General features: G+C 44.4%; 1 protein-coding gene across 1 annotated transcript in view; it reads left to right on the top strand.

The window, feature by feature from the left end:
• LOC135207207 (uncharacterized) overlaps positions 1-20,858 on the top strand; it is a 63,229-nt gene that overhangs the window by 5,618 nt on the left and 36,753 nt on the right. Inside the window, exon 3 of the mRNA XM_064238810.1 lies at positions 1,965-2,144. Coding sequence (XP_064094880.1) covers positions 1,965-2,144 — 180 coding nt within the window. The remainder of the gene's footprint in view (positions 1-1,964; positions 2,145-20,858) is intronic.

The raw sequence follows: 20,858 nt of genomic DNA, 5'->3' as shown, positions 1-20,858 counted from the left end.
CCTGGTTATCGGCAGGGGTCCTGTTCCCAGGTGTGTGCCAATAAGTGAAAACTGCCATTAACCAAAACTTTGTGAAATGTTGGCATTGTTCAATGTATGGGAAACATGGGTTTGATTTTAGAAAATGTCTTAATGTATTGAAGTTGTGTTGTGACGTCATAGAAGACAAGATTGCGGCCGCATGGCCTGGAAATGTAATGAAGGCAGAGCGGTGAGAGCAAGAGAGAAGGATTTGGTGTTTGGTCTGGCAGGAGAGAGCTCTCTATCTTATAGGAATTTGTGGGTTGTGGTGCTGTTCAAAGTCTTAAACTGGATTATACTGGGACTGAGGAACGTGAACAGGTGGGTAGATGGCATGATTGTTGCATATTTGGGAAAGATTAGGCTAGGAAAATACAGTCATACCCCTACATACGAAAGTCCCTACGTACGAAAAATCCAGGTTACAAAGGCAAAGACAAAGATTTTTTTGCTTGTACAAAAATAATTCAGGTCGCGAAAGGGTGTACTGTAAATTCCGAGATTTGCCCGGGCCGCCAAGAACAATTTTAAAACTTGCACGCTGCCAACTCAGTAGACTCGCCACCATCCTCTCGCTCTCCCATTGGTTCCTGATGCTATAGTTACTGCCGTAAGATCCTGCTCTCCTATTGGTCAGCATCTATCCCATCATGCATCTACATAAGGGAGTTCCTCGACCATTTCATTTCAGCAGCGTTATTGTACACACGTGGAATTCATTTGTTCACTTAAATTTCGTTCGTTAACGTAAATTCGTGTTAGTGATTTTGCTTTCGTTGTATGTACTGTAAGTTACTTTATCGTGTTGTGTGTGAACTTAATTACTTAGTCATTAGTCATGGGTCCCAAGAATGTTGGTGAAGTTCACGGAAAGAAGAGAATGCTTTCTATGGAGACGATGTGTTTCATAAAGTTTAGTGTTAATGTTTTCTGCCATTTTTTAATGTGCTTTGTAAAGTTAAGTGTTCGTGTTTTCTGCCGTTTGTCCTCCTCCTCTGTCGCCACTTTCGGACATCGCCTCACTCGAAAGGTAAGGTTCCACATTTTACTACATACGTACGTACATGTGCATACAGTATTTCTTGTACCCTTTACACTAATACACTTTATTTACAGGTACAGTAACGGTTACGTTAGGTGTTGAATGGTCCAAATTGTTGTATTTCATTGTTTATTGGTCAATTTAGCTTTATTATAAAATTTACTGCGGTGTTTTTGTAGGGCTTGGAACAAATTAGGGAATTTGCATGTAAAACGTAGTTCTGGATATGAAAAAATCAGGTTACAAAGGCCGCTTTGGAACGGATTAATTTCGTAACCTGAGGCACTACTGTATTCACCGTCAACAAACACAAGTGATTGTGTTGTGATCTCTTTACAAAGAGGACTCCTTAGTACCATCTGGTGAGATCAGCCTTCTTTCTTTAGTTGGGACTATTCAGTATACTATTACACTTGAAGTGTAAGGGTAGATGAAATGGTTTGTATTTTTGAAACAAATTTCTATGTTGATTTTGATATACATTGTAGTGAAGCAAACTGAATTTCCCATCCCATTTAAGAAGTTTGATACAGTTACATTATGAGGGAATGACTTTTAACAGTAATTTTTGTACATGGAACTTACCCAGCAGATATATACTTAGCTATAGACTCCGTCGTCCCACCGAGTCTATAGCTAAGTATATATCTGCCAGGTAAGTATGTACAAAACTTTATTGTATCTTAACAATATCATTTTTGTACAAGTAACTTACCCAGCAGATATATACTTAGCTATAGACTCGGTCGTCCGACGGAGTCTATAGCTAAGTATATATCTGCCAGGTAAGTATGTACAAAACTTTATTGTATCTTAACAATATCATTTTGTAATGTAGACAGTGTTAAGGAATTGCTCCACATGTACTACATGAAATTACAGTGTAAGTTCTGTTTTGCAGCTTCTGAAACACAGTATCAATGATCTGGAATTAAAAGGGCTTATTCATTTGGAATTTCTTCTTAGGAAATTGCCCTCAACATCTGTTTCACAAGCATTGCAGATTGCAATTCCTCTGCTGATAGAAAATGCACTGCTTAAAGAACCGATAGAAAATCTGTCTTTAAAGCAGCTATCTGAGGTAAGTTTCCAATGGAATTTTTGTCTTAAATTAATTGTACTAACAGAGTAGTTTTAATTGTTCTGTCTCTCTCTTAGATAAAGTAAATTTACTTTTCATGCATGACACTTACCTGGCAGGTATATATATAGCTGTATTTTCTGAAGTCCGACAGAATTTAAAAAACTTCCGACACACGCAGTGGTCGGCCAGGTGGTTAGTACCCATTCCCGCCGCTGGGAGGCGGGTATCAGGAACCATTCCCATTTTCTATTCATAAATTTTCTGTCGCCGGTACTGAAAAACACCCGGGGTGCTTTTCAGTACCTCCGGCTTAGGATTTGGAAACTTCATTTGCCGCTAAGTATCCTAATTGTCTTTTAATTTATTTACTTGGATTTGTGGCTAGGCATACGCTATCTTAAATTGATTTGAATTTGATTCATTTTTGCATAAGATATCTGAATCTAGTTAGGCTAGTTTCAGAGGGTGTTGTCTGCAAAGATAGGGTGTGGCTACCGAAAGCTTCGGTAGTTCCGCACTTGGGGGGCGCAATTAATCAGTAAACATGTCTATTTCCGTTAAGGAAAAAAGTAGATTCGTATGTACGCAATTAATCAGTAAACGTGTCTAATTCCGTAAGGAAAAAGTTTGTTTAGTATGTACGCAATTAATCAATTACAAAAGTCAGGGTAGTGATACTGCTAACCTTCCCTGGTAGACTTTATTTTTGCCTAACCGCTGTAGTAGGGCCTACGGGTTATGACTATGTCTGCGAGAGGTGATCGCTCTCCTTCATTGTTGTGAAGAGTTCTACTTCTGTTTTTGTTACGCCTAACCCTGTAATGTTGCCTTCGGGCCCTAAAACAGTGTCTGTAGAGGTTATTGCCCTTTCTCTTATACTATTTCGATTCGTAACTTAGAATCGAAAGTGTTTGCTTTAGAGAGCAATAGTGAAGTGGCTAAGTGCAGTGACAGTGCCCCTTGTGTAGTGGAGGGTGCGTCAGATCGGCCTTATAACGCCTCTAGGTCTAGACCTCTGTCGAACTCCCAGAACCAAGGGAGAGGGCATGTCGAAAGCCGAAGGAGGGTTACAGGGAACCCCACCGATCTGGCGTGCCTTCGGCAGTTTCTGATGAAAATCCCAGACTGCCAAAGTGCGTGCACATGCACGAATCCTGAAGGATTGCTTCTCGTCCTCCGAGGCGTCCTCCCCGCACAAGGGTTTGGAGCTCTCGGAAGGACTCGCGCCCTCTAAGAAGCTTTATAGAAGAGGACTTCACGTCCCTTCTCCCTCGTTATGTGTTTCAGTGAGAAGTAAGAAGGCGAAAGTTGCCTGATCACGTGTACTTCTTTCCACCAAGAAATAGGAAAAAGAAGGCAGTTTCTCTCGCTTGTTTTGACGCCTGTCAGGAGCGTGACGCTTTTCTGCACGCTTATTTGGACGATCGGCTTGAACAGGACGCTCGATGGACGCACTCACCAGTGGACGCCGAGCGTCCTCGCCGCCGCCGAGCGTCCTTGCCAGTGGCCGCCGAGCGCGCACCAGGACGCCGAGCGTCCTCGCCGTGGACGCCGAGCGCGCACCAGGACGCCGAGCGTCCTCGCCAGTGGACGCCGAGCGCGCACCAGAAACGTTTCTGTTGAACTCTTCAAGCTCTTGTTTAAGATTTGAGCCTCAAGAAAGTGAACAGAACTTCGTCTTCGAAACCCAGCAAGACCTCGGGTTTCGTGAATTCAAGAGGTCTCTGTCAATATTATATTGCTTTTCGCAAAGGTGGATGGAGTTAAGGAAAGCTCAAGGGAAGATCTCGTTTTTCTCTACCTCAGTCAAGACTTTGAGATAAGACAGTTACGGGTTATGTAAAGGCTCGACGTCCTGAACGTCAGGATTTTCGGCAACGTTCAGTAGGATTCTTGCAAAGGCACTCATCAAAAGGACGCTCTTCAGGAAAGCGCAAGACAGGACTTCCTTTGCCATACTGCCAATAAATTTAAAGCTTTTTAGACCATCTGAAAGGGTTTTTTCAGATGATAGATTTTGTTAGTTTCTAGTCGAACTTCCATGCCGATTGAGCATCGTCGTTCTACCTACCGTAAGCCCAGTCTCTTTAACAGGATTCTTGTCCCTTCCTTGTTTTGAGACGGGAATCGAAAAATAAAAGGCTCGACTTCCTGGATTATGTTTTGTCAATTCAGTGACTTTCCCCCATTGACAATATACTATCGTTTTGTCAAGTAAGTGGGGTCTCCCCTCATTGACAAAATATCTCTCTGTACCGTTAATGGGTTAGTTCTCATTGACAAACATCTCATTACTTGATATTGCGTAAGCGAATAAGGACAAGGTTCGGAAGAGCTCTCCTTCCTCATTCGCAGACTCGTACAAGAAATAGACTTGTAGACTACGTCAATGAACGCTTATGTCCAGTATCTTAAGAAGCTTGAGCTGTCTGCTTCGATTCTCTAAGTTTTGTTCATGAAACTTGCCTGTCAGATATGTATGTAGCTTTATTTCCGAATTCAGCTATATATATGTCTGCCAGGTAAGTATGAACAAACTTTATTGTGATATAATAACATTTTTTGCCTTGCGTTATTTTACTACTGGTTGGTTCAAGTCATACACGCTTGCTGTAGTTACCTCTTCGGATGGCAACCGAGAGGTCTATTGTCTACTATTTTAAGGACATTTAATCGTCACTCCCTGCAGCCTTCCAGGAGTTTCCGATTTATCTTTTACCGTTGTATGGTAGTGTTCTGACGACACAAACGCATGTATATATTTAGCGTTTTCTGTTTCGCTTAAATATACCAGCTTGAGAGTCTCTTTTTGTTCAAAAAATAACGGACCTATTTCTTCGTAGAATAGGGTAGCTGGCAACCCAGACATAAAAGTTAAGAGACGGACGTTCGTAAGCTGCTGGCTGCTGCTGTGTCTGACTGTCCAAGTTCCAACCGAGCCAGTAACAGATCGTGCGCTGTCATGCGCGTAGGTTTACGTCTCTCTCTCCTGCGGGATTGACTGACTAACCGTATCTCTGTGCTGGCGGTTACGTCTCTCCTGCGGGGATTGACTGACTAACTGTATCTCTGTCCTACAATCACGGACTTTAGCCTAAGATTGAGGGGATTTCTTACGTGAATAAATAAACGTTTGCATTAGTTTTGCCTTACTATGTTCAACAGAGTTATCTCTTAATCCTTTTGGTGCTCGTTACCGCACGGTATAGAACTACGAGTCTACCGCAACATTGCACTTTTATATGCTCTCCTGCTTAGGCAAAGCGCAGCCTTATAGGGAAGTAAGCATACTCGGGGAGGGAATGGATGAGCTTGCTGGGGACCATTTCCTTCCTGAAGAAGTTTGTTTCCCCGAATAGACTGCAATTCAGACCACAGTTTTTTCCTACCGGAAACTGAAATATTATTCAAGATCTAGGAATTATTCTGAACATCTCTCAGTGCGTCATGATAGAAAGAAGGTGCCGGACATCTGGATAGTGTTTCAGATGTCCTGGATCTTAATCTGAAAGAAGTAAATGCAATTCGGTCGTCCCTCCAGTCCTCGAAACGAAGTTTTGGAACCAGTGGTCCACATCAACTCTGATATTCCACAGCTCTCTCATATCTTAAGAAGTATCTTCTCTCGGTCCCTGCTCGAGTTTACGAGAAAGAGCCTATTATAACACCCAGGCGTAGAATGTTAACGGTCATCTAGAGGTTCGTTACAGGATTGCAAAAGTCCGTACGAATCGTCTCGATCGACGGCAGCAACGATAGATTACTAACTTGCTAGGTATTTTAATTAAGTGGTGTTCTTTTTATGGTTGTCTGAGAGGGTTATTTCCTCTTCAGTATGTGAAGTGTAATGTGTTACGTTAGCTTTGTGTGTGGTTCAGGTGGTCTAACTTATCCTAGCATGAATGCCCCTGGTAAGAGAGGGCTAGGGTTTCCTGTCAACAAATTGGTCCCGTCCAGTTGTCAGACCCTTGTTATTAGCTTTCTCAACAAACAGGTCACATCCTAGTTGAGAGCTACTAAGGTTTAGCAGGCTAAGAGGCAGGACCTACGAAGTCAGCTACCTTAGCAGGTAAGGAACTTAATAAATAATTTTAAAAATTAGTTAATTTTTGAATTATGACGATGTTGCTGTCTGTGACCCACCTCCAAATGTGTCAATCAGCTATATATATACCTGCCAGGTAAGTGTCATGCATGAAAATGATATTGTTATGATACAATAAAGTTTTATGCATACTTACCTGGCAGGTACAGGGGGTCCTCGAGTTACGACGTTGATCGTTCTTACGATGCATCGTAACACGATTTTCAGCGTAAGTCGGAACATTGAAAAATACCACATGATTTAATGTAAATACCTATCAATAACAACGAGAGAACAATTCCTTACCTTTATTAGTACTGGTAGTTGACCCTTCCAAATGCCCTTGAGTGCCCTTGGATTTTCAGCCTGATACACCAACAAGGGCTTCAGTTTGAAGTCGCCACAGCAGCATTACCCCCAACCAAGAAGTAAAGTTAGCCTCTCCTTGCTGGCTTTATGACCGGGTGGTGCTGACTTCTCCTCCTTGGCGATGTAAGTGCGGTTAGGCATACGTTTCCAAAACAAACCGTCTCGTCTACGTTAAACACTTGCTGAGCAGAATAACCCCCTCCTTAATTATCTCAGACAACGCTTTAGGAAATTCACTCGCTGCTTTCTCATCCCCACTAGCAGCTTCACCTTGCAATTTAAGGTTATGGTAATTGGCCCGAGCCTTAAATCGCATAAACCAACCCTACTAGCCACAAACTCTTCACTTTCACTTCCCTCCCCCTTTTCTTTTTTCAACGCTTCAAACAATCTTTTCGCCTTCTCCTGAATCACCATAAGGCTGACTGGGGATACGCCGTTGATTTTGGCGTCTTCCAACCAAAGCACCAATAACCTTTCCATTTCAATTATTAGACCACTACGCTGCTTAGTTATCACTGTCGCTTTCATAGGAGCAGATCCTTTCACATGTTCAACGATGCGCTCTTTATCTTTGATAATGGTAGCAACGGTCGAACGGCTAAGGCCAAGCGAGCGGCCAATGTTTGTTGGCGTTTCTCCCTTCTCGGATCGCTTTATAATGTCCACTTTAATTTCCATGGTGATGGCCTTTCTTTTCTTCGATGCACTACCATCAGAAGAGTCCGCCTTGCGCTTGGGAGCCATAACAAAGAGCAAAAAGTTACAAAAACGACAACACGAGGGAGAGAGAGGCAGTGTAAACAACCAAAATGGCGTATGGCGAGGACTGAGCGTAGCGAAGCGACGCCGTCCTCTCCCCCACAAAGCGTATTCTTCCGCCGTGCGCCTGGAACTAGTTCGCGTTTGTTTACGTTGCTTACGACGCTAAACCGCGTAAGACGGAACGACGCAAAATATTATTTTTTATATTTTTATGGGGGCGCGTTCGTAACCACGAAACATCGTAAGTCGAGACCAGCGTAACCCGAGGACTTACTGTATATATAATTAAATTCCCACCCTCCTCCCCTCAGGAGACAGGGTTCAGAGAAAATCTGAGGAAAACGGGAATAGTTCCAAGTACCAGGCGCCACGGGAACTCGTGGGGGAGATCACCTGAACTACCAGTGGTCTAGCGGTTGCCGAGAGTTTTGAAAATTCTGCCAGTGCGAACAGACAACAGAGAATGTTGTTTGACAGATTTGCATCTGTCAAACAACAAAGACCTTCACGATCATTGAGGTCTGTGGAATCTCGATTCTAGCTCACCATCTACTTTTTGCCTCGCCTGTTTTCTCGGAGTCAGACACTCGTGCGAGATCAGGCGACATATAGTAGCCCTGAGTTTCTTATTGACGAAGTCGATTGCAGACGACGTTGGGTTGCGTTGATACACCCCCAAGGTTTGCTTAGATTGAATTGCCCAGGCAGTCCAGACACTCATCCTTCAGCTAAGAATAGTGCCTTTTGGTCTTCAGGGTACAGCCTTGCTGTCCTTGATTCGTCTGACTGGTCAACTGGTCGTTCACCTGACTTTAGTACAGACTGCATTTCAGATCGAAGCTTTCAATATGGAACTTAGACGTAGTCTGAAGTTCTTGATGTCAAAGCATTCGAACCTCTCCTGCCTGTTAACTTCTTTGTATGTGATCAGGAAGGCCTTCTTCTAACCACCCTAGATACGACAAAGAGGGTTAGTGAGATTTTAAGCCATCGTCACAAGTTTTGGCTTTAGAGACACAAGGAGGTGTGCTCTCTAAGCCTTTCGTTATGGCCTAAGAATGGAAACCCTTTTTGTCCTTGGGCCAGGATCTTGGAAGCAAGGATGGCACAAGTTAGTGGGCAGGAGCCAGAGAGAGTCCTGTGCCCTGTCAGGTCTCTCAAGTTTTATCTACTTAAAATCAAGAAAGTCGAAGTCCAGTTCGGGCAATCTGCAGTGTTCCGAAAAAGACCAGGACTTGCCCATATCGAAGTACACCCTCGGCAGAACTTTTACAACACATATCAGGATTAAAGGACATACAGGACCACAAAAAAACCTTACATGAGCCCAAACAATTACGGAAAAAAGCGGAAACAAACACAAAACATACGGCCCTGGTTTTAGGGTAAGGAGTTCTTTCAAAAAAAATTGGGCCCCCGCTCCTTCCTTGTTTTGCAACAAAGATTTGAAAGCTTTTTATCGTGAATGCTCACGAGGTGAGGGCGCGGCCTCGGAAGCATTTCAACAGAGCATGGCACTCAGCAACATCCTGAGTACCATGTTTTTAGCGAAGCAACTCTGGGTTCACTTCACACTCCCTGCGAGATGTGAAGATGGCATATGAGATCTGCTGCTCGCTAGGGCCATACGTGTCTGCAGACACAATCTTGGGGGCAAGAAGTACTACTCATCCTATCCTGTAGAAAATGGTTAGGAAGAGCTCTTAATTTAGTTGTGGAGTCGCTGACAACGGCGAAAAAAAAAAAAACGGTTCTTAACTCTGAAGCCTTAGTTTAACACACATTAACTTTGGGCGTGAGGTTGGTCAGGTGGTGTTATATATATATTATATATATATTTATTTACTTCTTAGCCCTCATGGTATGGTCAATATGGTCTAGTCACATTGTGGTCACGCCCCCGTTGACAGATCATCTGGAGTGCACCGCTTTATAGGTCTCTACAATCGCTGGCAACTCTAGTAAAGCAGAAGCAGACTTGGGTGACAGTAATCACGAAGTCGGCTATGCTAACAGGTGGAACCAAGATGTAAATCATCTGCATGCATTTGTGTCCCAAAATCCTTCTATTCTGTCCCTTCCCACCTCCAACGGTGGGGTTCAACTATATATATATATCTGACAGGTAAGTTCATGAGCAAAATGATATTGTTATGATACAATAAAGTTTGTTCATACTTAACTGGCAGATATATATATATTCAAGTACCCACCCACCTCCCCTCAGGGGACAGTGGAAATAAAAATTATGAATAGAAAATGGGAATGGTTCCTGATACCCGCCTCCCAGCGGCGGGAATGGGTACTAACCACCTGGCCGACCACTGCGTGTGTCGGAAGTTTTTTAAATTCTGTCGGACTTCAGAAAATACAGCTATATATATACCTGCCAGGTAAGTATGCATAAAACTTTATTGTATCATAACAATATCATTTCTTTAGGTGAAATTGAATTTGTTAAAAGAAGGAAAAATACTAATTTTTATATAAGGCATTACAGAATTAGCTAGATGAGCTGTTTGACAACCAAGGAGAGTTGGTATGCTTCACTGATTATTATGATATCACAGAGAAAATAGCATTCAAATACTCATAAACATTAGTTAATGTTACAATTAGTATTACAGTTAATTTTACAAAAACTGATAAGAATCTAAATATTCATATGTAGAAGATATGCCTTGTTCATGTGAAGGCAGTAGAATACATTTAAAGATGATTTTTATTTCAGTGTCTTACCAAGCAATTACATAGCTGTAGGTTCCCTACTAAATCAGACCAAAATTCATATTCTGTGGTGGTGTTGCCATTGCTAGTGCAGGTGACCGATGTCCACCCATTTTCTACACCAACAGATATGACAACACAGCAGACCCTAATTCATTCTCTACCGGCTCTTGAGTAACATCGGTGGTTTTGAGCAGACCTTACTTCATCTTGATGGGTGGTTATTTTGGTTATTTCACTTTCCTGCACTTCAGTGAAGTATTCAATTTGTGTGGCTTTGTTTATTACACCTAGCTTAGCTTATTTTGTATCTTTTTGGCTGTCATGTCTAACTCAAGTGCAGAACTAGGTCAAGGAAGGTGATATATGACTCTCATTCTACATGCAGTAAATGTGGGGGTCAGGATTGTAACAGAGACCTTAGGTGTGGTGAGTGTCAGGGATGGGATGAGAATAAGTGGAAGGTATTTATTTCTCACTGAGAAAGTGCTTAAGGATAGGATGAGGATGGCAGCTCTTAGAGCTGAAAGCAAAGGATTTTAGATTCATATGTAAAACATATCCTCAAGTTTTAATTGCAGAAATAGGTTGGTAGGTGCAGTATTGATTAAGAAAAGTTGTTCTGACAGTAATGCAAACCTATGCTTTTATAAATGGAGTTTCTCAGCATAAGGCACACTGTGGCTGTCTTGACTTGAAAACAAAATCTTATCACCAGGGCCTATGGCCTGATATGACCTCATTCACCCTGCCTCTTCCACTATTTTTTAGCCATCCATGTGACCATTGTATTGTGACTGTCTCCCGTTGTCATGGCTGAGATATTTTCTTTTGCAAAAAACACAAGGATATCTGACACATGTGCCACATGTGTCAGATATCCTTGTGTTTTTTGCTGCATACAGTTCCCCTTTTGTGTTTGTCCCTGTCCGGTAGCCAAGTGAATTGAGAATTAGGCAGTCCCCGGCTTACAACTGGGGTTCTGTTCTTGAGATGCGTCGTAAGCCGAAAATCGTCAAAAATCCTAAGAAAGCCTCACTCTTAATGCTTTGGGTGTATTAAAAGCTATGTAAACTGCATTATTTTGCATTTTTGGGGTCATATTTCTTCTGCCAGATCAGTGTCACAAGTGCCGTAACCATGGAACATGTGTCATGAACCTGGAAATAATTTCTGATGAATATAATTGAAAAGTATCGTAACCTCGGAACGTCATAAGCCGAACCCGTCGTAAGCAGGGGACTGCCTGTAATAAATATTTGTGATATTTTGGGGCATGAGGTTGTATGTGTGCTTTCTTTGTTTTTGTGTACTAGCCACTTGGGTGACCTTTGTCTGTGTTGTAAGTTGTGTGTGTCTCACTAGTGTTGTTAGCCCCTTTGCCTGGTATTCTGGCTACTGTGAAGACAGTAAGCCCAAATTCAGGTGTCGTGTTGACAGTAAGCCCAAATTCAGGTGTCGTGTCAACAGTAAGCCCAAATTCAGGTGTTGTGTCGACAAGGGTAGGTCATGAAGTAATATATGACCCAGACAGAGGGAGATCTGCCCTCAAGGTTTTGTTTGTGTGAGGGGAAAATGTTTGAGGAATGACATGTGTTGAGTGTGAGGGAATTATATGAGAAGAGTAGGCATATGAATGACAATGTTCCCCCAAATGAACTGTTATACAGCTTTCCCATACCCATCCATGACTCTTTTTTTCCCTTAGGCTCTGTTTGTCAACATACATTGGCTTCTACCAGCATTCCCCTAAGTCAGCATCTGAGGAAGAACCTTAGGGTACAAAAGACGACGTAAGGAGGTTAGATATTCTTCAAGAAGGTTCGAGAATCCAGCAAATATGGTAACCCATGTGAGTTTCTGGTGGCTGATCCCCCACATTCCCCAAACTTTAACATGTAGGGGAGGAGGGATAGAAGCCTATGCCTATGAAGTGGTCAAGGCCCCTTGCTGACTCCCACCCAATCAGCCAAGTTCCAGAGTAGAGAGAGAGTGAGAGAGACCCTTTGACACCTGAGTGTCGGTGAGTGGGAGGAGAGCTTCCTTGCTTGCAGAAGAAGAGCCAAGTGAGACAATTCGCACTCAATCACAATGCTGCCCAGATTTCAGCCCTCTTCCCCCCTTTTTTTCTCTCCTTCATTAGATTGCTCCATAGTAGTAGATGACAGTGTCCAGGAGCAACATCAGTAGAGGGATCCCTCCCTCCTTCAGGAGAGAAGAGATAGGACTGATCGAAAGGGAAGACACTTGAGATAGCGGCATGCATCGGAATAGAGGCGACCTAACAAGTGGAAGTCGGAGCCCTCTCATGGTGAAAGACCCTGGCACTAGAGGAATTGCACTCATAAGGGGAACAATGAGTATTCCTTCCCCAACCCCTTTTTTTCTTTCCTTCAAATTTTGACTTTTTCTCCTCCAGGTTCATAAGTATCAAAACGCATCAGTTAATGAGCATCTTATAAGGAAGTTTAACTAGAACCTTCCTTGACAAGTTTAAATGCTTTTGTGTAGAGACCATCACTTAGCAGCTTTTAAGGCAATACAACTAGAATTTTACATAAGTTGAATATTTTTGTGTAAGGGATGTAGAATTCACATGTTAAGAAGATGTTCAAGGATATTACACAGATTTTCCTTGACGTGTATAGATATTCTTGTGTACAAGGTATCACCCCCGTCAGTTAATGGATACTTTTGAGGAAATTTTAGCTAGAATTTTCTTAAACATATAAATTATTTTCTGCTTAGAAGTATCAAACTCATTAAAAGTATATCTTAGTTTTATCAGACCACTGAGCTGATTAACAGCTCTCCTAGGGCTGGCCCAAAGGATTAGATATTTTTTTGTGGCTAGGAACCAATTGGTTTTGTAGCAACGGGATGTACAGCTTATTTTGGGATCCGAACCACATTATATAGAGAAATGAATTTCTATCAACCAAAGTAAATTCCTCTGATTTCACGTTGGCCGAACGGAGAATTAAACTTCAGACCACCAGATTAGTAGGCTAGCATGAAAACCACTTGTCCAATGAGGAACTATCATACTCATTACTTAATTACATACTAATAATGAAAATTTGACAGGAATTTTCCTAGACAGGTATATTTTTTTTGGGGGGTGGGGAGGCTTCTTCAAGAATGGAACAGCATCTAGTACACATTCCTCAGCAGCCATGCTGTTATCTTCAGGTTGAGTTTGTGGTGAAAACTCAGATCTGGTCAGTTTCTACAAGAGATTCAAGTTTCTCAATTCTATCTCTCTAGGACTTTGTTGGTAGTGATGACTCAGATTAGATGATTTTGTGTCCAGAGGAAACCTTTCAGAGTGATAAAAACAGAACCTGACCTCTCAGGTCAGTGTGACCACATTTTAGTTAGTGTGGGCAAGCACAAGAAGGTGTCAAAGAATGCCTTTTCTTTCTAGCTTTGCAAAACAATCAGGCAGATTGACAGGTTTTCCTGCAATGAGGATGATCATCCAGTCCAGGGTTCATCAAGTTAGGTATTACTTTTCCATTGCCTTTAAAGAAAATTTTGTTTCCTGGGTAATGAGGGTAAGTTCCAAGTGTCAGCATACCACTTTTAGCTCATTTTACATAAGGGACCTTGCCCACAAGTCATTGGACACCGTTGCTTTAGGACCTGTGTTGGTTGCTCAATTGGCTGTGTTTTCATCCAACTTCCTCTTTGACAAAAAATCATCTTGTCTCAGGCACTTGCTGACATAAAGCTGGTAGGAAGTTGAATGGAAGTCTGGCTTCTTTCTCTCTCTATTTTCTTTCTCACTGAAGCAGCAGCAAGGCTTAGTACTAAGTGCTGGAACAGGTCACAATAATTTTTTTACTTCCTTTTAACAGTAGGACAAAGCATCATCAAAACCCATAGTTTTGTAATTTACATAGACGTTAGCTGCCTTCTGACTTATGCTCCCCATCCACTTGGGAAGAAGTTTTCCTTGAAATTTTCTTGCACCTTGCTCTGCCATAGGACCATGACAACACTGCTTCTTTATGCCATGCTTTGTAGGTTACAGAAGTCATTAGCCCCTTACCCATTCTCACGACTGGGAACATGGCATTTCTTGGTGGTGATTCAGATTGCCAGCTAGTTGTGAGACTACCCTCTCACCTCAAGAGAAAACTTCCAATGTAAAAGGCAATGGTTTATATTTCTGTAGGAGCAAACATAAAATGTTTAAAGTAGTTTGTATTTTTCATAGGTACTAACACAAACCAGAACATTTGTTCATGAAACTTACCTGTCAGATATATATATAGCTGTATTCTCTGAAGTCCGACAGAATTTCTAAAAACTTACGACACACGTAGTGGGAGTAGGGTGGTTAGTACCCATTCCCGCCGCTGGGAGGCGGGTATCAGGAACCTCTTGACTTTTTGGTTATTTGTTATTGGATATCGATAGCTTGGCATACGTGACTTTGGATTGTTTTTGATTTTGGCTTGGTTTTTTCCTTAAATATGTCAGGTTCTAGTTCGGCTAGTGCCAGAGTGTGTATGAAAGACAAATGCAAGGTGAGGTTACCAAAAGCTTTGGTTGATCCTCACACAGTGTGTAAAGGTTGTAGGGGGCAAGTGTGTAGGTATGATTTTCGCTGCACGGAGTGTGAAAGTTTGAATGATGCTCAATGGAAGACTTATGAATCCTATGTAAATAAATTAGAGCGTGATAGGATCAGGAGGTCTTCCTCCAGGAGTAAATCGGGTAGTAGACAGGGTAATAATGTAACCCCTTCTAACCCTTCTTTAGATTTTGTGACTCCTAACCCCGTAGTGTTGCCTTCGGGCCCTCAAGTGGTGTCTGCGGAGGGTAATGCCCTTTCGCTTATTTTAGATTCTTTGAAAACTCTGGAATCTAAGGTTCTAGCCCTTGAAAACAGGGAAAGTGCTAAGTGTAGTGATAGTGCCCCTAGTGAAGTGGAGGGGGCATCAGATCGGCCCTATAGCGCCTCTAGGCTGGGACCTCTGCCGGACTCCCAGGACTCAGGGAGAGGGCATGTCGAAGGCCGAAGGAGGGTTACGGGGATCCCCCACCGATCTGACGTCCCTTCAGCAGTACCTGTTGACGCTTCCCAGGCTGCTAAGGAGCGGTGCTCGAGCACGTGTCCTAAAGGATTGTTTCTCGTCTTCCGACGCGTCCTCCCCGCCCCCGCAAGCAAGGGGTGGGAATCTCGTTCGGATTCGCGACCTTTGAAGAGGACGTTTCAAGATCAGGACGCTTCACTCATGCTTTGTCAGATTGGCATTCTTCTCCGGAAAGCGTATCCTTTCCGCCCCAGAAGAAGGCTAGGTCATCTTCCGATGATGACGTCTTTGAGCGCCCCAGTCGCTCTAGAGCAAAGGCTGTTCCTGGGAGAAGGAAGAAGGCGTCCCCTCGCCCCTCACCTTCTCGCAGGCATGGCTCTTCTCCTCGTATAGATCCTTCGCAGACGGAGATAATCCTTGCTATGCAGCGACAACTGGATGCTTTACTTAAGCAGAAGGAAACGGTTTTCTAGCCGTAAGAAGGACGATAGACTTCCGATCAAGAGATCAAGACAGTCTTCTCCGCCTGCTCGTCTTTCGTCCCCGTTTCCATGGTTTTTATTTCGTCGTCTAGACTTCGTTCTCCCCAGCGTTTGTCTAGAGGTGGAAGTAAACGGCAGAGAGAGAGAGGTTTCTTCATTCTGCCCTCTCTTCTCGACGTGAGGACGCTCGGCGTTCCGACATCGACGTTTCTGATGAAGATGCTTTAGTTTCTGACGGACGGAATTTGGTACGCACCGCTCCGCTTCGTCATGCTTGTGTTGACGTTCATCGGGACATTTGTCAAGTGTCAATTCCTGTCTCTTCGCGGGACGATCGTAGAGACGCTTCGAGGGACGCTAGGAGGGACGCTCCGCTCATCGCTTCTTTGGACGCTTCGTTGGATGCTCAGTTGGACGCTGATTTGGACGCTTCGTTGGACGCTCGGAGGGACGCTAGGTTAGACGCTCCGATGGACGCTAATAGACATCGTCGTAAGAGCGTCTTGGACGCGAGTACGGAAGTTCGCTCTCGATCGGACGTTGTTCCCGAGTCTTTAGATGACGCTACACGTCTTCCTTCTACTTCGCGTTCTACTCAAGTTGTGATTGCTGTTCCTGTATCGGCTAACAATTCTGTTAAGGATACGTTACCCTCTTCTTCTCGTCATCGGTCTGATAGGAGACTTGGAGTGAAAGGTCTTCTACCTCTTTCTTCGGAGTTTAACTCGGGTAAGGAAGAAGGGGAATTGAGCTTTTCGTTCTTCGGAGGAGGTTGATGAAGAACAACAACCCTCGACGTCGTCTTCTTCAGACGATCAAGGGGTTTTGCTCGGCTGCTCCGTGATTCTTTTGGAGATACCTTCCTTCCTGCTGCTCCTCCCTTCTCCTCCATCGCAGTTTTCGTCGTCGAAAGCTAAGAAGACACCAGGGTTTGTTAAGATGAAAACGTCTTTGTCTACCAAGAGGGCTTTCCGGAAAGTTAACACTTGGATGGAGACTAGGAAAGTTAAAGGAAGCACCACTTTCGCCCTGCCTCCGTCTAGGCTAAGGCAGGGATGTGGTATGAAACCGGTGAGGAGTTAGGTTTGAAGGTTCCAACGTCAGCACAGGGAGATTTCGCCAGCGTTGTAGATGCTTCAAGAAGAGCTCTGTTAGCCTCAGCGAAGGTGTCGTGGACTACGTCAGAGATGGATCATCTGTTGAAGGGTCTGTTTAGATCCTTAGAAGTATTTAACTTCTTAGACTGGTGTCTCGGAGTACTAAGACAACCAGTCGCGTAAGCCAAATTCGATCAGCTTGGGGGAGCTGTCCAGTGTTTTGTCATGCATGGACAAGGCCGTCAGGGATGGCTCAGAGGAATTAGCATCTCATTTTTCAGCAGGCGTGTTGAAGAAGAGATCGCTGTATTGTAATTTTGCGGCTAAGTCTGTCTCTCCCGCACAGAAGACAGAACTTTTGTATGCGCCGTTCTCGAGTCCTCTCTTCCACCAGGCTTTGGTGAAGGATCTCTGGGCATAGTCTGCAGGAAAAGCTAACTCAAGACCTTTTGACGCAGTCGTCGAGACGTCCTGCTGTCCCTTCCACGTCTTCAGGAGTTCAGTCTTTTAAGAAGCAGAAGCCCTTTCGTGGAGGATCTTCAGCTAGATCTGTATCCCGAGGAAGAGGTCTTCCTAGAGGTAGAGCCCCGGCTAAGTCCAGGGCAAGAAGTGAGAATGCGTGCCTTCAGTCACCGGTAGGAGCCAGGCTTCAGTTGTTTGGAGGAGCCTGGAGAGAAAGGAGAGGCAGACACCTGGTCTCTCAACATCATAGAGAAGGGGTACAAGATTCCGTTCGTAAAGCCTCCCCCTCTGACTTCCACTCCCAGGGACTTGTCCCCGTCGTATCCTCAAGAAAAGCAAAGGATTCTTTTCGATTCTGCTCTGAGCAGAATGCTCGGAAAGAACGAGCAGTGGAACAGGTCTTAGACCTGGTTACGCCAGGATTTTACAACAGATTGTTTCTTGTTCCGAAACACTCGGGAGGGTGGCGGCCAGTCTTGGACGTAAGTCGTCTGAACCTCTTTATAGTAGAAAGCAAAAGTTCAAGATGGAGACACCTCAGTCAGTTCTGGGGGCCTAAGACCGGGGGATTGGATGGTATCACTCGATCTTCAGGACGCATACTTTCACGTCCCGATAACACCCCCAGTCTATGAAGTACCTTCGGTTCGTCTGAAAGGAAAGGTGTTTCAGTTCAGGGCTCTTTATTTCGGTCTGAGTACGGCCCCATTTGTGTTCACCATCTTAATGAAGAATGTGGCGAGGTGGCTCCATCTTTCCAACAACAGGATCTCGCTCTAACTTGGACGACTGGCTCATCGAGCTTCTTCGCAGACCCGGTGCCTGGAGGACCTGAAAACGACTCTGTCTTTAGCTGCGTCCCTGGGACTTCTGGTGAACTTCGAAAAGTCCACATCTCACCCCAACACAGTCCATCGTGTATCTGGGGATTCAGATGGATTCAGTGGCTTTTCGGGCTTTTCCGTCCCAGGAACGTCAGCAACAAGGCATAGAGAAAGTGTCAGCCTTTCTAGGGAAGGATTCATGCTCGGTGAGGAATGGATGAGTCTGCTGGGGACCATTTCCTCGATGGAGAAGTTTGTTTCCCTGGGGAGGCTACATCTCCGACCTCTTCAGTTCTTCCTGTCGGACAATTGGACAGAGAAGGACAACTTCGATATGATCCTAACCATCTCAGAAGAGGTGAAGAGCCATCTAAGATGGTGGCTCGATCCGTTAAAGCTCTCAGAGGGCATATCCCTCAAGCTTCGGAACCCCGACCTAGTGTTGTTCTCCGACGCGTCATCCACGGGGTGGGGAGCAGCACTAGGGGGGGAGGAAGTGTCAGGCACCTGGAGAGGGGAACAGGTAGCCTGGCACATCAACTTCAAGGAGCTGGCAGCGGTTCAATTAGCGCTCCAGTTCTTTCAGGACAAAGTCTCCCGTCGAGTAGTTCAAGTCAACTCGGACAATACCACAGCCCTGGCATACTTGAAGAAACAAGGAGGAACTCACTCTCGCTCCCTGTTCGCTCTAGCGAAGGAAATTCTGATTTGGGCGAAGGCAAGAGAGATCACGATCTTGACAAGGTTCATTGCCGGAGTCGAGAACGTCCGGGCCGATCTCCTCAGTCGACAAGGTCAGTTGCTGCCGACAGAGTGGACCCTCAATCAGGACGTATGCCAGGAGCTGTGGAGTCTTTGGGGATGCCCCTTGGTGACGTTTTTTTGCAACCGCAAGGACGGCGAGACTTCCTCTTACTGCTCCCCAGTTTCTCGGATCCGGGGGTGGCAGTAGCAGTGGACGCCCACATGTTCTGGGATTGGACCGGGCCTAGGACCTCTACCGCATTTCCCCCCTTCAAGATTCTAGGGGAAGTGATGAGAAAGTTTCACAGCTTCGGAGGGGCGAGTTGCGTTAATGACGTTTGCCCCCTTTTGGCCTGCAGCGATCTGGTTCACAGAGGTGATGTCCTACCTGGTGGATTTTCCGAGATCTCTTCGATAAGGAGAGATCTACTCAAACAGCCCCACTTCGAGGAGGTACCACAAAAACCTCTCCGCTCTGAGTCTGACTGCATTCAGACTATCCAGAAGTTGGCCAGAGCGAGAGGTTTTTCGAAACCTGTGGCTAAGCTATCGCCACCGCGAGAATACCTTCGTCAATCGCGGTTTACCAGTCGAAGTGGGCAGCTTTTAGGAGCTGGTGTAGGAAGAAAGGAGTTTCCTCTACCACGACCTCTGTGAGCCAGATCGCCGACTTCCTTCTTTATCTCAGACGAGATTTGAAGCTCGCAGTGTCAACCATAAAGGCTACAGAAGTGTCTTGTCTGTAGTTTTTCGACATAGAGGTCTTGACCTTGCTAATAATAAAGACCTACATGATCTACTGAAATCTTTTGAGACCACCAAGGTACCGATGGCTAAGTTGCCTTCGTGGAATCTGGACGTGGTTCTCAAGTTTTTAACGTCAAGCCGCTTCGAACCTATTACTCTGCCTCTTTGCGAGATTTGACGAAGAAGACTGTATTCCTAACTGCTCTGGCGACGGCGAAGAGGGTTAGCGAGATACAGGCGATTAGTAAACACGTCGGCTTCAAAGGGCATAATGCAATCTGCTCTTTGAGTATGTCATTCCTGGCTAAGAATGAGAACCCTTCCAACCCTTGGCCTAAGACGTTCGAAATAAAAAGTATGGCAGAAATCATAAAAGAATATCTTCGTAGGACAAAGGAGTGTAGAGGTTCTGCGGAGAACTTATGGTGTTCGGTTAAGAGGCCTAATATGCCCATGTCTAAGAATGCACTGGCATTCTTTTTGAGGAACACCATTAAGGAGCGCACGCTTATTGTCAAGATAGTGACTTAAGCTTTTAAAAAGTTAACGCTCATGAAGTAAGGGCTATTTCGACTTCTATAGCCTTTCAGAAAAATATGGCTCTCAAAGATATTTTAAGTGCCACTTTTTTGGAGAAGTAACTCGTGTTCGCCTCGCACTATTTACGGGAGGTCAGAACGACATATGAGAACTGTTACTCTCTTGGACCATACGTCGCCGCAGACACTATCTTGGGGGCAGGAGGTAGCACTCATCCTTTCCCATAGAAAAGGGTAGGTGAGTTTTTAATGTTCGTAATGTTTATGGTTGTAGGGTCGGCCGCCGATGCGGTCTTCCCTTCTTTTAGCCTTTGGTATATGGGAGTATTTGATTAGGCTAACTTAGGTGGTGGTTTTGCCTCGTTGTCCTCTTGAGTATGGTCATGGTCTAGTCACATTGTGGTCTCGTCCCCGTTGGCAGATCATCTAGAGCGCACCAACTACACAGGTCTCTACCTTGTTGGTAAACTCTAGTGAAGCAGATGCAGGCTGGGTGGACAGTAATCACGAAGTCAGCTATGCTAACAGGTAAGGAACCAAGATGTCAATCATCTACATATATATGTTTCCTAAATCCTTTTCTGTCTCTCCCACCGCCAAAGGTGGGATTCAGCTATATATATATCTGACAGGTAAGTTTCATGAACAAAATGATATTGTTAAGATACAATAAAGTTTGTTCATACTTACCTGGCAGATATATATATTTTAAGTACCCACCCACCTCCCCTCAGGAGACAGTGGAGATAGAAATCTGATAGAAAATGGGAATGGTTCCTGATACCCGCCTCCCAGCGGCGGGAATGGGTACTAACCACCCTACTCC

The sequence above is a fragment of the Macrobrachium nipponense genome, chromosome 32, assembly GCF_015104395.2.
Source record: "Macrobrachium nipponense isolate FS-2020 chromosome 32, ASM1510439v2, whole genome shotgun sequence".
In the NCBI taxonomy this organism is placed as follows: domain Eukaryota; kingdom Metazoa; phylum Arthropoda; class Malacostraca; order Decapoda; family Palaemonidae; genus Macrobrachium; species Macrobrachium nipponense.
This window is presented reverse-complemented; position numbering and strand designations above follow the sequence as displayed.